This window comes from Falco biarmicus, chromosome 7, assembly GCF_023638135.1.
Source record: "Falco biarmicus isolate bFalBia1 chromosome 7, bFalBia1.pri, whole genome shotgun sequence".
Lineage (NCBI taxonomy): Eukaryota > Metazoa > Chordata > Aves > Falconiformes > Falconidae > Falco > Falco biarmicus.
Genome location: NC_079294.1, coordinates 70,367,210 through 70,378,727, shown reverse-complemented (window position 1 = coordinate 70,378,727; position 11,518 = coordinate 70,367,210). Strand labels below are relative to the sequence as shown.

General features: G+C 66.4%; 1 protein-coding gene across 3 annotated transcripts; it reads left to right on the top strand.

Annotated features, from left to right (window-relative positions):
• The first annotated feature begins 300 nt into the window (after positions 1-300).
• Positions 301-9,922, top strand: MAN2A2 (mannosidase alpha class 2A member 2). Of its 3 annotated transcripts, none has more exons than XM_056347432.1 (24): positions 301-427; positions 874-1,026; positions 1,203-1,457; positions 1,608-1,752; positions 1,859-2,030; positions 2,819-2,946; positions 3,100-3,273; positions 3,621-3,807; positions 3,888-4,065; positions 4,236-4,438; positions 4,676-4,858; positions 5,053-5,167; positions 5,370-5,437; positions 5,616-5,781; positions 6,097-6,333; positions 6,442-6,564; positions 6,663-6,777; positions 6,873-7,006; positions 7,101-7,242; positions 7,484-7,617; positions 7,946-8,023; positions 8,357-8,545; positions 8,660-8,770; positions 9,223-9,922. In XM_056347432.1, exons 2-24 carry the CDS (start codon positions 895-897, stop codon positions 9,373-9,375), a joined length of 3,522 nt encoding a protein of 1,173 aa, XP_056203407.1. In that variant the 5' UTR covers positions 301-427; positions 874-894; the 3' UTR covers positions 9,376-9,922. The 3 variants fall into 3 exon arrangements, with proteins under 3 accessions (XP_056203407.1, XP_056203406.1, XP_056203408.1); XM_056347431.1 differs by having other exon boundaries at positions 8,657-8,770; XM_056347433.1 differs by lacking the exon at positions 7,946-8,023.
• The last annotated feature ends 1,596 nt before the right edge of the window (positions 9,923-11,518 follow it).

Here is an 11,518-nt window from a genome sequence, read left to right as displayed (position 1 = left end):
CCTGTCCCCGGGGCTGTGGGGGACCACCCGGCTATGAGGGGGACAACCAGGCCTGACCCTGGGGATATGGGTGGCCACTAGATTATGGGGGGGGCAACTGGGCCGGTCCCCAGGGCTATGGGGGGGCGTGACTGGGCTATTGTGGGGCGACCGGGCCTGGCCTCGGGGCTATGGGGGCGGGCGTGTGACCGGGACCGGCCCCCGGGGCTACCGCGAGTCCCGGCGCGGTCAGTCCCGGCGCGGTCGGTCCCGCCCCGCTGCCGCCCGCTGCGCTGCCCGGCGGAGCCGCCTCCCGGCGGGGCCGGGGCCGGGCCCGGGGCCGGGCAGGCGGAGCGGCGGGCGGGGCCTGGCCCATCCCGGCCGCGGCAGCCGGCGGGCCCGGGGCGAGCGATGTAAGGAGCCGGGCCGGGCCGCGGAGCCGGCCAGGGTAAGAGCCGAGCGGCCGCGCCCCCGCCCCCGCCCCCGGAGCCGTCCTGCGGTGGGCGGCCCCGGCCCGGACCTCCCCGGCCCTGGCCCCGGCCCCCTCCGCTCCCGGCGCGGAGGCCCCGTGCCCGGCTCGGCGGAACCGCTGCGGCCTGCCCCGGCTGCGGCCCCGGCTGCGGCCCCGTCCCCCCCGACCCCCCGCCCGCAGCCCGCGGCGGCCCGGGCCCGAGGCGCGCTGGGCCCTGAGCCCCGGCCCGGGCTATAAATACCCGGCGCCGGATTAAGCGAAGTAGGACGCAGCGGGGGAAGGGGGGGTGAGGAGGAGGAGGAGGAGGAGGGGGGTCGCAGAGGGGGCGGCGGCCCCGTGCTGCGCTGCCCCGGGACCCCCGGCCTGTGGCGGCCCCGCGGCTGGGCTGGCAGGGGCACCGGCACGGCGCTGTCCCGGCGCAGGTCTGCCCCGGCGGCCCCGGGATGAAGCTGAAGAAGCAGGTGACAGTGTGTGGAGCTGCCATCTTCTGCGTGGCCGTCTTCTCCCTCTACTTGATGCTGGACCGGGTGCAGCATGACCCCACGCGCCACCAGAGCGGGGGCAACTTCCCCAGGGTGAGCGGTAGGGATGGGCAAGTGGCCCAGGGCTAGTGGGAGCCAGCTGGCACAGCCTGAGGCCAGCCGGTTGCCTGGGCCAGGGCTTGTTCCCCGCTGCTGTCAGGGCAGGCGGGGGCCGGGACCCACCTGGCACAGGGCACCAGAGGCTCTCACGGTGGCATCTGTGTCCCCAGAGTCAGATCTCGGTGCTGCAGAACCGCATTGAGCAGCTGGAGCAGCTGCTGGAGGAGAACCACGAGATCATCAGCCACATCAAGGACTCGGTGCTGGAGCTGACAGCCCACGCAGAGGGGCAGCCGGCGCTGCCGCACCACATGCCCAATGGCTCGTGGGTACTGCCCCCCGAGAGTCGCCCGAGTTTCCTCTCTGTCTCCCCACAGGACTGCCAGTTTGCCCTGGGGGGCAAGGGACAGAGCCCAGACCTGCAGGTGAGGGACCGGCATCCCAGCCCAGCAGCTCAGGGCCCATCTCTGCTAGTATGAGGGGGTCCACAGCAGGGTGTCCGGGGGGCCCTGGCCCTACTCCTTGGGGGTCTCTCAATCCGATATTTGCCCTGAGCCCTGTCTCCCACCCGGCAGATGCTGGCTGTGTACTCCCTGCTGCCCTTTGACAACCAGGACGGCGGCGTGTGGAAGCAGGGCTTCGATATCACCTATGAGCCCAATGAGTGGGACACTGACCCCCTGCAAGTGTTTGTGGTGCCGCACTCCCACAACGACCCGGGTGAGCAGCCGGTGAAGGTGGGCAGGGGAGGGGAGGGGCTAGCCCAGGCCCTGCTGGTGAGGAAGCGGTGGGCCCCGCACAGTGACCCCCTGGCCTGTGCTGACAGGCTGGATCAAGACCTTCGACAAGTACTACTATGACCAGACGCAGCACATCCTCAACAGCATGGTGCTGAAGATGCAGGAGGACCCACGCCGGCGCTTTATCTGGTCCGAGATCTCCTTCTTTTCCAAGTGGTGGGACAACATCAGTGCCCAGAAGCGGGCTGCAGTGCGGAGGTAGGGCTGCCCCCCGGCCACACTGCCTAGCGCAGTCGCTGCCCAGAGGCAGGGTGCTGCAGGAGGCATGGGCTGTGAGCATGGGGTGCATGAGGGAAGGGCCCTGGGGAGACGAAGGCTGTCTTGTGGCCGCAGTGTAGCAGCTGTGGGCTCCACAATGCCCGCCATGGGGTGCCCTGCCACTGCAGCAACCTCTCAATGCAGCAGGACGTCAAAACCATAGCAGTGTGGAGTACGAGCCAGGGTGCTGCCAGTGCTGGGGCATCCACAGCGGGGGCCTGGGGGGCCAGGGGAGGCAGGTCTTGCCCTACGCTACTCCCTGTGCTCTCAGGGCTGGGGAAGTCCCTTTCACCACTCTAAACCCAAGCATGCGAGCACCGCTGTGCAGCCTGAGCAGTGCCAGTGCTTTGCAAGGCCCAGGGCACCCTCAGAGGGGTGGGAGACCTGGAGAGACAGATTGTGCGGTAGGAGAGGGCTGTCTCGTCAGCCCACTTGTTCTGGGAGTGCTGTGGGTGGAGGACAGAGGCAACGTGGGCTGCAGGACACAGTGGAGGATGCTGGCCTGTGTGGAGATGGGCTCTGGTTGAGGCTTCAGCCAGTGTGGTTCTGTGGAGGGTTGTCTGTCTGTGTAAGGACAGCGTGGGCAGTGGGACTTGGCAGCCAGTGGTTGCAGAGGCTGCAGGTGAGACGCAGGAGGCTCGAAGGCAGGGAGAGGCTCTGCCATGGACACACAGCTCACTGCTGGGCTCTGCCTGGAGCTGATTGCATCTCGTGTGCCCCCCTTGCAGGCTGATTGGCAATGGGCAGCTGGAGATGGTAACTGGTGGCTGGGTGATGCCTGACGAGGCCAACTCCCACTACTTTGCCATGATCGACCAGCTGATTGAGGGGCACCAGTGGCTGGAGAAGAACATCGGTGAGAGCTGAGTGGGATGTCGGGCAGGAGGGGCAGCATGTTGGCTGGGGGCCTGCTTGATGTGCCAGTGGGCACCCCCATCCCTGGCAGGAGCCTCCTCATGGGAGGTGCTGAGAGGCCCGGTGCAGGGCTGATGGGTCTCTGTGTCCCCAGGTGTGACGCCCCGGTCGGGCTGGGCTGTTGACCCCTTTGGGCACAGCTCCACCATGCCCTACCTGCTGAAGCGCTCCAACCTGACAGGCATGCTCATCCAGCGCGTGCACTACGCCATCAAGAAGCACTTTGCAGCCACCCAGAACCTGGAGTTCATGTGGAGACAGACGTGGGGTGAGGGGCTGCTGGGAGGTGACTGCAGGGGGGCCCCTGCCGGGCTGCGGGGCAGCAGGGATTAGCTACCAACCACTTTCCTGTATGGATGGCGAGCCGAGTGCCGGGGAGGGAATGTCTCTGCCCTGCTGCTGTTCTGCCCTGAGGGACAGCGCCCGGGTGACCACCTCCGTGCCCATGCCCAGCATTCTGGGAGAGGCTGCTGTGCTCTCTGGGCTCCAAGCGGGTGACCCTGTGTGCCAGGTGTGCTCTGCGCCAGCAGCCTTTCACGTGCCCGTGGGGCTCCCCTGCTTGTGAATAGGCAAGGGAGAACCATTGCTGGTCCTCACCTGTCCTTTGTCCTGCAGATCCAGATGCCAGCACCGACATCTTCTGCCACATGATGCCCTTCTACAGCTACGATGTGCCCCACACCTGTGGGCCAGACCCCAAGATCTGCTGTCAGTTTGACTTCAAGCGCCTGCCGGGTGGCCGGATCAACTGCCCGTGGAAGGTGCCTCCCCGAGCCATCACCGATGCCAACGTGGCAGAGCGGTGAGTGCTGCAGGGGCGAGTGGCTCTGAGCCCCACAGCCCTGTCTGGGAGCCAGCCTCACACCCTGGCCCCCATGGCAGAGCCCAGCTGCTGCTGGACCAGTACCGCAAGAAGTCCAAGCTGTACCGCAGCAAGGTGCTGCTGGTGCCCCTGGGAGACGATTTCCGTTACGACAAGCCGCAGGAGTGGGATGCACAGTTCCTCAACTACCAGCGCATCTTTGACTTCCTCAACTCCCGGACCAACCTCCATGTCCAGGTATGTGCGGGGAGGTCTGGGGCAGCACAGGGGGCTGGAGGAAGCCAGGCCCCACAGGCGGGGGTGGTGGGGATGCCACCTACAGAGCCCAGTGGGAGGGTGGGCAGTGCTGGGAGGGGTGGTGGGAGCCCTGGCTGTTCCCCGTTGGGCTCAGGGCTGCGATCCTGCAGGCGCAGTTTGGGACGCTCTCCGACTACTTCGATGCTCTGTACAAGAAGGTGGGCATCGTGCCGGGGATGAAACCACCCGGGTTCCCAGTGCTGAGTGGGGATTTCTTCTCCTATGCGGACCGGGAGGATCACTACTGGACAGGCTACTACACCTCCCGGCCTTTCTACAAGAGCCTGGACCGGGTGCTGGAGGCCCACCTCCGGTGAGGGGAAGCGGGCCCTGGGGCAGGGTTTGTGTGCAGGGGGCACGGGCAAGGGTCGGCCAGGCAGCACCGGGGAGCCTGGGCAGTCCTGCAGTCTGCGCCCACCTGCCAACACGCTGCGGGTGGCCTGGGCACGGGCCGGGCAGTGCCAAACCCTTGCCCAGCCCCAGGGCGCTGCTTGGCCCGGAGCATTGGGGTGCTGGGGCAGGGACCTTTGGTGACTTTGTCCCTGCACAGGGGGGCAGAGATCCTGTACAGCCTGGCGCTTGCCCACGCTCGCCATGCTGGCGCCGATGGCAGGTACCCGCTCTCCGACTACGCCCTGCTGAGCAATGCCCGCCGCAACCTGGGCCTCTTCCAGCACCACGATGCCATCACCGGTACTGCCAAGGAGGCTGTGGCAGTTGACTACGGAGTCCGGTGCGTGCAGGGGGCCAGCGTGCAGCCCTGAGGGGTCTGTCTCAGATGGGGGCTGGTGGGCAGGGGGCTGGGAGCATGGTTGGGTGTGGGGGTTCCGTGGGGCTCCTCTCCTGGGGGGAGGTGGGGGATGTTGGGGGAGCTCTGGGACAGGACAGGGGGCCGGTCCCGGGTGGCTCACTCTGCCTGTGCCCCAGGCTGCTCCACTCCCTCACGAACCTCAAGCACATCATCATCAACGCTGCGCATTACCTCGTGCTGGGGGACAAGGACGCCTACCGCCACGACCCTTCTGCACCCTTCCTTGACACAGTGAGCAGCTCCCAGCCCCGCGGCTCCCTGCGCCCCAGCATGCTGGGGGAGCTGTTCCCATGGCCCCGGGGAGCAAAGCCCTGCTTGCCTGCTCAGGGCTGGGTGGGGGCCTGTGGAAAGGGTCCCAGCCTGTGCCTGTGTCCCTGGACCGGGCTGGCAGGGGTGGTGGGTGCACCCCAGCTCTGACCACTCCTCTCCTCAGGATGACATGCGCCCCAGCCAGGACTCCCTCCCGGAGAGAACAGTGGTCAAACTGGACACCTTGCCTCGGTAGGGGCTGTCTGGCTTGCTCTCAGGGCTAATGGGGCTGTGGGAAGGCAGTGAGGGGCTACCTGGGACCCAGCAAAGCAGTGGGTGGGTGCACAGGACTCGTGGGTGGCATGGGGCATGGAGCACCTGGGATGCTGTGGGGCTGGGGTGGCCATCCCTGTGTGCCCCTACCCTGCAGGTTCCTGGTGGTGTTCAACCCACTGGAGCAGGAGCGGCTGAGCATCGTGCTGGTGCTGGTAGACTCCCCACACGTGTGTGTGCTCTCCGAGGAGGGGCAGCCCCTGCCTTCCCAGCTCAGTGCGCAGTGGGGCTCTGCTACGGACATGGTGCCCAACGTCTACCAGGTACAGGGTGCCCCACTGTCACTGCCTGTCCCCATCCTCAGCCTGCACAGCCCACATGTGCCAGCCTTCTGACCTCACACGCTGCCCCCTTGGCTGGATGTCCCGTGAGCCCTCCTCTGTGGCAACAAGTGTCCCCACACCACAACATGAGCTCCCACTGCTTGCAAACCCCCAGTCCCCCATGCACTTCCCTTCCTCAGCAGAGGCCCCAGAAGTTCCAAGCCAGGGTCTTTGCCCCAGTGACGGCTGGCAGGTCCCCGCACGCCAGCTGCCCTCCTGCAGAGAGGCTGGCTCAGGTCTCCGTGTTGCTCGCAGGTGTCCATCCTGGCCCGGCTGCCTGCACTGGGGCTGCGTGTGCTGCAGTTGCACAAGTCCTTCAACAGCCATGCCACGCTGAAGTCCTCCGTGCGCCTGTACCTGCACGGCCGGGACTTGCCTGTGCGTAAGCAGGAGGCCGTACCCGTGCACGTCTTCCCAGCCACCACTGATGACTTCTGTCTGGAGAACCAGCACCTGCAGGCCTGCTTCTCGGGACACTCAGGCTTGCTGCAGGTGAGTGCAGGGGTCTTGACGGGTGGCATGGAGGTGAGGGAGGGGAGGGGGACACAGCACTGCATCGTGACAGATGCGCTCACCGCTGTGCTGGCTGGCACCCCGCAGAGCATCCGCCGAGCTGGGGAGGAGCGGGAGCAGAGGGTGAGCAGTGAGTTCCTTGTCTATGGCACCAGGACCTCCAAGGACAAAAGTGGAGCCTATCTCTTTCTGCCTGATGGCGAGGCCAAGGTACAGGGACCGCCTCTGCGAGCCAGCTGGCAGCTATGCCCGCGGCCACCTGACAGTCCTGCAGGCAGCAGCCTCAGCGCAGCTCTCCTTCTCCCCAGCCCTACGCGCCCAAGGACCCCCCAGTGGTGCGAGTGACAGAGGGACCCCTCTTCTCAGAGGTCGCCAGCTACTACCAGCACATCCAGACTGTGGTGCGGCTTTACAATGTGCCGGGTGAGACAACGCGAGGCTGTGCTGGGGGTGTCACTGGTGCAGGGGTGCTGGGCGATGCTGCCCATGGGTCCCAGCCCCTCACTGCCTGCCCACAGGGGTGGAGGGCCTGTCCCTGGACATGTCTTGCCTGGTGGACATCCGTGACCACATCAACAAGGAGCTGGCCCTGCGCTTCAGCACTGACATTGAGAGTGATGACACCTTCTTCACAGACCTCAATGGTTTCCAGGTATCCCTGGGGAGGGACAGCAGCTGCCCATGGGGGGATGGTGCCCTGGCACCACGGGAGCCACCTCCAGCCACTGACCTCTGTCCCTCGGCAGATCCAGCCCCGCAGGTACCAGCGGAAGCTCCCGCTGCAGGCCAACTTCTACCCCATGCCCACCATGGCCTACATCCAGGACATGCAGAGCCGCCTGACGCTGCACACAGCCCAGGCCCTGGGGGTCTCCAGCCTCGGCAGCGGTGAGCTGGGGCCGTGGGGCTGTGCCTGGGGCAGGGGTCTGCCACAGAGCTGGGGCTGCCCTGGGCGGGGGATGGAGGTGCTGAGGGCTGGGCACAGGGTGCCCTGGTCCTGCTGTCTCTGGGGGTTCTCTGGCTGCCCCCAGCCCTGCAGGAGCATTTCCATGCACGGTGGTGGCAGAGGGGCCATGCGGGGCGGCTGGCTCCTGCTAAAGCCCAGGGTGCTGGGACCCGTTCTCCGCAGGCCAGCTGGAGGTGATCCTGGACCGGCGCCTCATGCAAGATGACAACCGGGGCCTGGGCCAAGGGCTGAAGGACAACAAGCGGACCTGCAACCGGTTCCGCCTCCTCCTGGAGCGCCGTGCCACCGCCAACAAGGTGCATGGGCTGTAAGGCCGCGGGACGGGGCTGTGGTGCAGTGCTGCTCGCCCGGAGAGCTCAGCCCAGCCTTGGGATGGAGCAGGGTGGGGGTGTCTGCAGAAAGCCCCACATGCAACTGGATGCAGGGTCTCCTCCCCTGCTGTCCTGTGGCCCTCCCTGCCGTCGTGCTGGCACTGCACTGGGACAGGCCTGGAGCAGGGGGTATGGACAGGGTGGGACCGTGCAGTGGGGTCTGTCCATGTGGAGCCATGCTGCCCTCATATTCACAGTGTTCTTGTCCCATCCCCTCGCTGCTCTCTATGCATGCTCCATGTCACCCATTCAGAGCTCCAGCTTCTTTTCCAAACTGGCCTCCGTGTTTAAAGCCTTGGGCTTCCCCGGCACCAGGACTGGCAGCCCAGAGGTAACGGCCAGCTTGGCCCCGCTGTCTCTCCCTGTCTCGTGCACTAGCTGCTAGCGACTAGCCTAGCCAGCCCCCGTAGCAGGCCTGTAGTCTGAGCATTGGCTAGCCAGGGTCTGTGCAGGCTGCCCGGCTGGCAGCCACTCTCCCTGTTTGGGTGCTGGGGAGGGGGGTCTTGCCTGGGCAGGGGCAGCTATGGGTGCCCTGTGCTCACAGGTGCCTGTTCAGGTGCTGCTGGAGAGGCTGTGAGGAGCAGGAGGTCCCGTGGGCCCTGTCCAGGCTCTGCCTGGCCCTGCTGCTGCCCTGGCCTTTGCTGAGCCATGTGCTCTTTGGCAGGTGCAGGACAGCCGCCCGATCAGCTTCCCCTCCCTGCTGAGCCACATCACCTCCGTGCACCTCAACGCCGAAGCCTTGGTCATGCCCGTGGCCCAGGAGAAGCCGCCAGCCCTGCGCTCCTTCATGCCCCTTTCCACCACCTTCCCCTGTGACTTTCACATCCTTAACCTGCGGATGCTGCAGGCAGAGGTGAGCTATGCCCCATGAGCAGGGTGGGCAGTGGGGTGGGCAGCGGGACACCTGGGCGGGGGGGTTGCACTTGCTGTCCCCCGCATTGCACCTCACACCCCGGCTCCCCAGCAGGATGACTCCCTACCCTCGGCTGAGGCAGCCCTGATCCTGCACCGCAAAGGCTTTGACTGCAGCTTGGAGGCCAAGAACCTGGGGTTTAACTGCACCACCAGCCAGGGCAAGGTAGGACCAGGCTGCCACCTCCACCCACCGCTGGGTCAGAGGCAGGGCCCCCCACTACGTCCGGTGCCAGGCCTGCCTCCTGCCTTCTGTGTTCACGCCCAGCCAGGCTGCAGGGTGCCCGAGGTCCCCCAGCACCCCAGCACCAGTGGCTGGTCAAGCGTTCCACAGCGCAGCATGCAGCCCTGCTCTGCTCCTTGCCCAGGCAAAGCTGGAGGGTGTTGGTTTCTCAAGAAGTGGGTCTGGAGCCTTCTATGAGCCCTGCACGCCCAGCAAGGAAGGGCAAAGCCTGGGCTGGGCTGGGCCAGTATGGTGCCCTGGGTGCTGTGGGGGGCCTGCGAACTGGCTGCTGGCCCAGCACGTGTGGGGCTGCCCCGTGCACGGCGCTGCACTACCGAGCTGCACCTCATCCCACTCATCCAGGCCACCCATCCTTCTCCCTCCTCTCTCCCTAGCTGGCCTTGGGTGGCCTGTTCCAGGGGCTGGAACTGGGCTCCCTGCAGCCCACCTCGCTGACTTTGATGTACCCGCTGGGCACGGCCTCCAACAGCACCAACATCCACCTGGACCCCATGGAAATTGCCACTTTCCGCATCCGCCTGGGGTAGTGTCTCCTGGAGTGGGAGAGAAGACTGGCTGGGCAACGTGGGAGCAGCTGCTGAACCCAGCAGCACCAGCATGGCCCAGGAGAGGCTGGGCCAGCAAGCCCGTGGCAGGCAGGCAGGCGCTGGGCAGGAGGTGCCAGACTTGCAAAGGCTGCTGCCTTCTAATTTATTAGTCCTGTGTTCTCTGATAGATTTCCGAAGTGAACTGCTGCGGCAGGGCTGTGCAGACTGCCGGGTGCTGCCCGGGCATAGAGGCCACAGGCTGAGTGCTGCCCTGAGCACAGCACGGCTGGCAGGGGCGGCGAGCCGGGCTCTGCTGCTGCCGGCAGGGTGGGCACAGCCGCCCTGCTGCATTCGCTTGGCTTCCCCAGAGGGTGCCCACCCCGGCGTCTTAGGGCAGGGGCCCGTGCTGCAGTCCCCCAACCAGCGGGGCAGCATGGGGGCTGCCAGGAGCCTGGTGGGGTTGGGGCAGCTGGCCGGGAAGGTGCTGTGGACTGTAGTCTGAGCTCGCCTGGAGCTAGTAGGAAACATGAGGCTGTTTCTAAGGGCCCTGGTCTGTGTCTGGTTTGTGTTTCTTGCACTGTGTGGGAAGCGGGATGGTGCTTGTTGGGGTGACAGGGCAGCACCCCAAGGCAATGTGGAGGCAAGCTCGGAGCTGTGGCCAGGGCCCAGCTGGGTGGGCTGCCAGGGCTGTGCTGCTGTGTTCTGGGGGGGTCCCTGCCCTGCTGGTGCTCTGGGGCTGAGCCAGCTGTGGGGCCTCTGGCACATGTGAGAGGCCGGTGGCACAGCCAGGCACAGCCATGCTCAGGGACAGGCAGCACCTGGTGCTGGCAGGAGCAAGGGGGACAGGGTGCGGACTGAAGTTAGGCAGCTCCCTATGCAAGCAGCACCATCCGGATTAAGCGTGGAAATGGCCTCTCCCAAGTTCAGCACCTTTAGCCCTCTTTTGGTGTGAGCCTAGCAGCCTGGTCTCTACTGGGGCTGCCAGCAGTTGAGAGGCAAGTGATGACAGTCACTGGGGACCCCCTAGCACCCCAGGAAGGTTGGGCCAGCCCAGCAGTGAGGGGATGGACATCATCTGCCACAGCACCCACATGTGCACCCCTGCACAGCTGGAGCGAGCACCTGGCACAGCAGCCTCCCAGGGCTGGGGACTGCCGGCTGTGCTCAGGGCTGAAATGCATGCAGCTGCTGGGGGAGCTGGACCCTGTGGGGTGCTGCCGTGGGGTGCTGCTGGCTGTGCCTGGCGATGCTTTGGTGCCCGAGGAGCCTGGCTGGCCCGTCTGCAGCATCCCAGGGGCCATGGGAAGCCACACCACCAGGAGCATCCTCCCAGTTGCTGTGGGGACTGAAGGGGCTGCCACACTCCCCTGGTCCCCCCGGGGCTAATTACTGCGAGCAGGTGCCAGTGCAGAGGGCCACGGGGGGGGCCAGGTGAGGAACTGGCTGAGCTCTGTCTCGGTTTCCTGCGCAGCATCCCACGGGATCACCCACAGCCCCGCACGCCCACGGCCCCGCGAATGGGCAGAGTGCACGGAGCTGGTGTGGAGTGTCCCCAGCAGCTCAGCCCCTCACGCTGCCCCAGGGACAGCCTGGTGGGGCAGGACCCCCGGCTTGGTGCAGGGCTGGGGGCGTGAGCATGTGGCGGGGCCGTGCTGGGGAGCAGGAGACCACGGCCCTGTGTGGCACAGCGTGCCGCCGGCGGCTCTGTGGAGCCTGGCTAATGGCACAGCTGGCGGGGGGCCAGGCTGCTGGTGCAGGGCCTGCTGCCCACCGGGGGCTGCCGGGGGGCTGCAGCACAACCTGCCTGCCCACAGCCCCAGGGCCAGGCACTTGCCCTGTGGCCCTTGCCTGCAATGCTGGGAGCCCCAGGTGGGGTGAGATGCCCAACCGGTACCCATGGACCTGGTGCCCCACTGTGGGGTGGGGGTGGCACCTCCCATCCTGCACTTGGCCCCTGAGAAGAAGCTCATTAGCAATGCTCCCGCCTCCTGCCCTGGTCTCTGGGGAGCGGGCAGCGAGTGAAGGAGGCTCTAATGGCTCCAAGCAGCTCTTGATGGGCCGCGATGGAGGCGGGAGCAGGAGGAGCTGTGGTTTCTGCCTCTGCTGTAGCCAGAGCTGCCTCTGCCCAGGGTCAGCTGGGAAG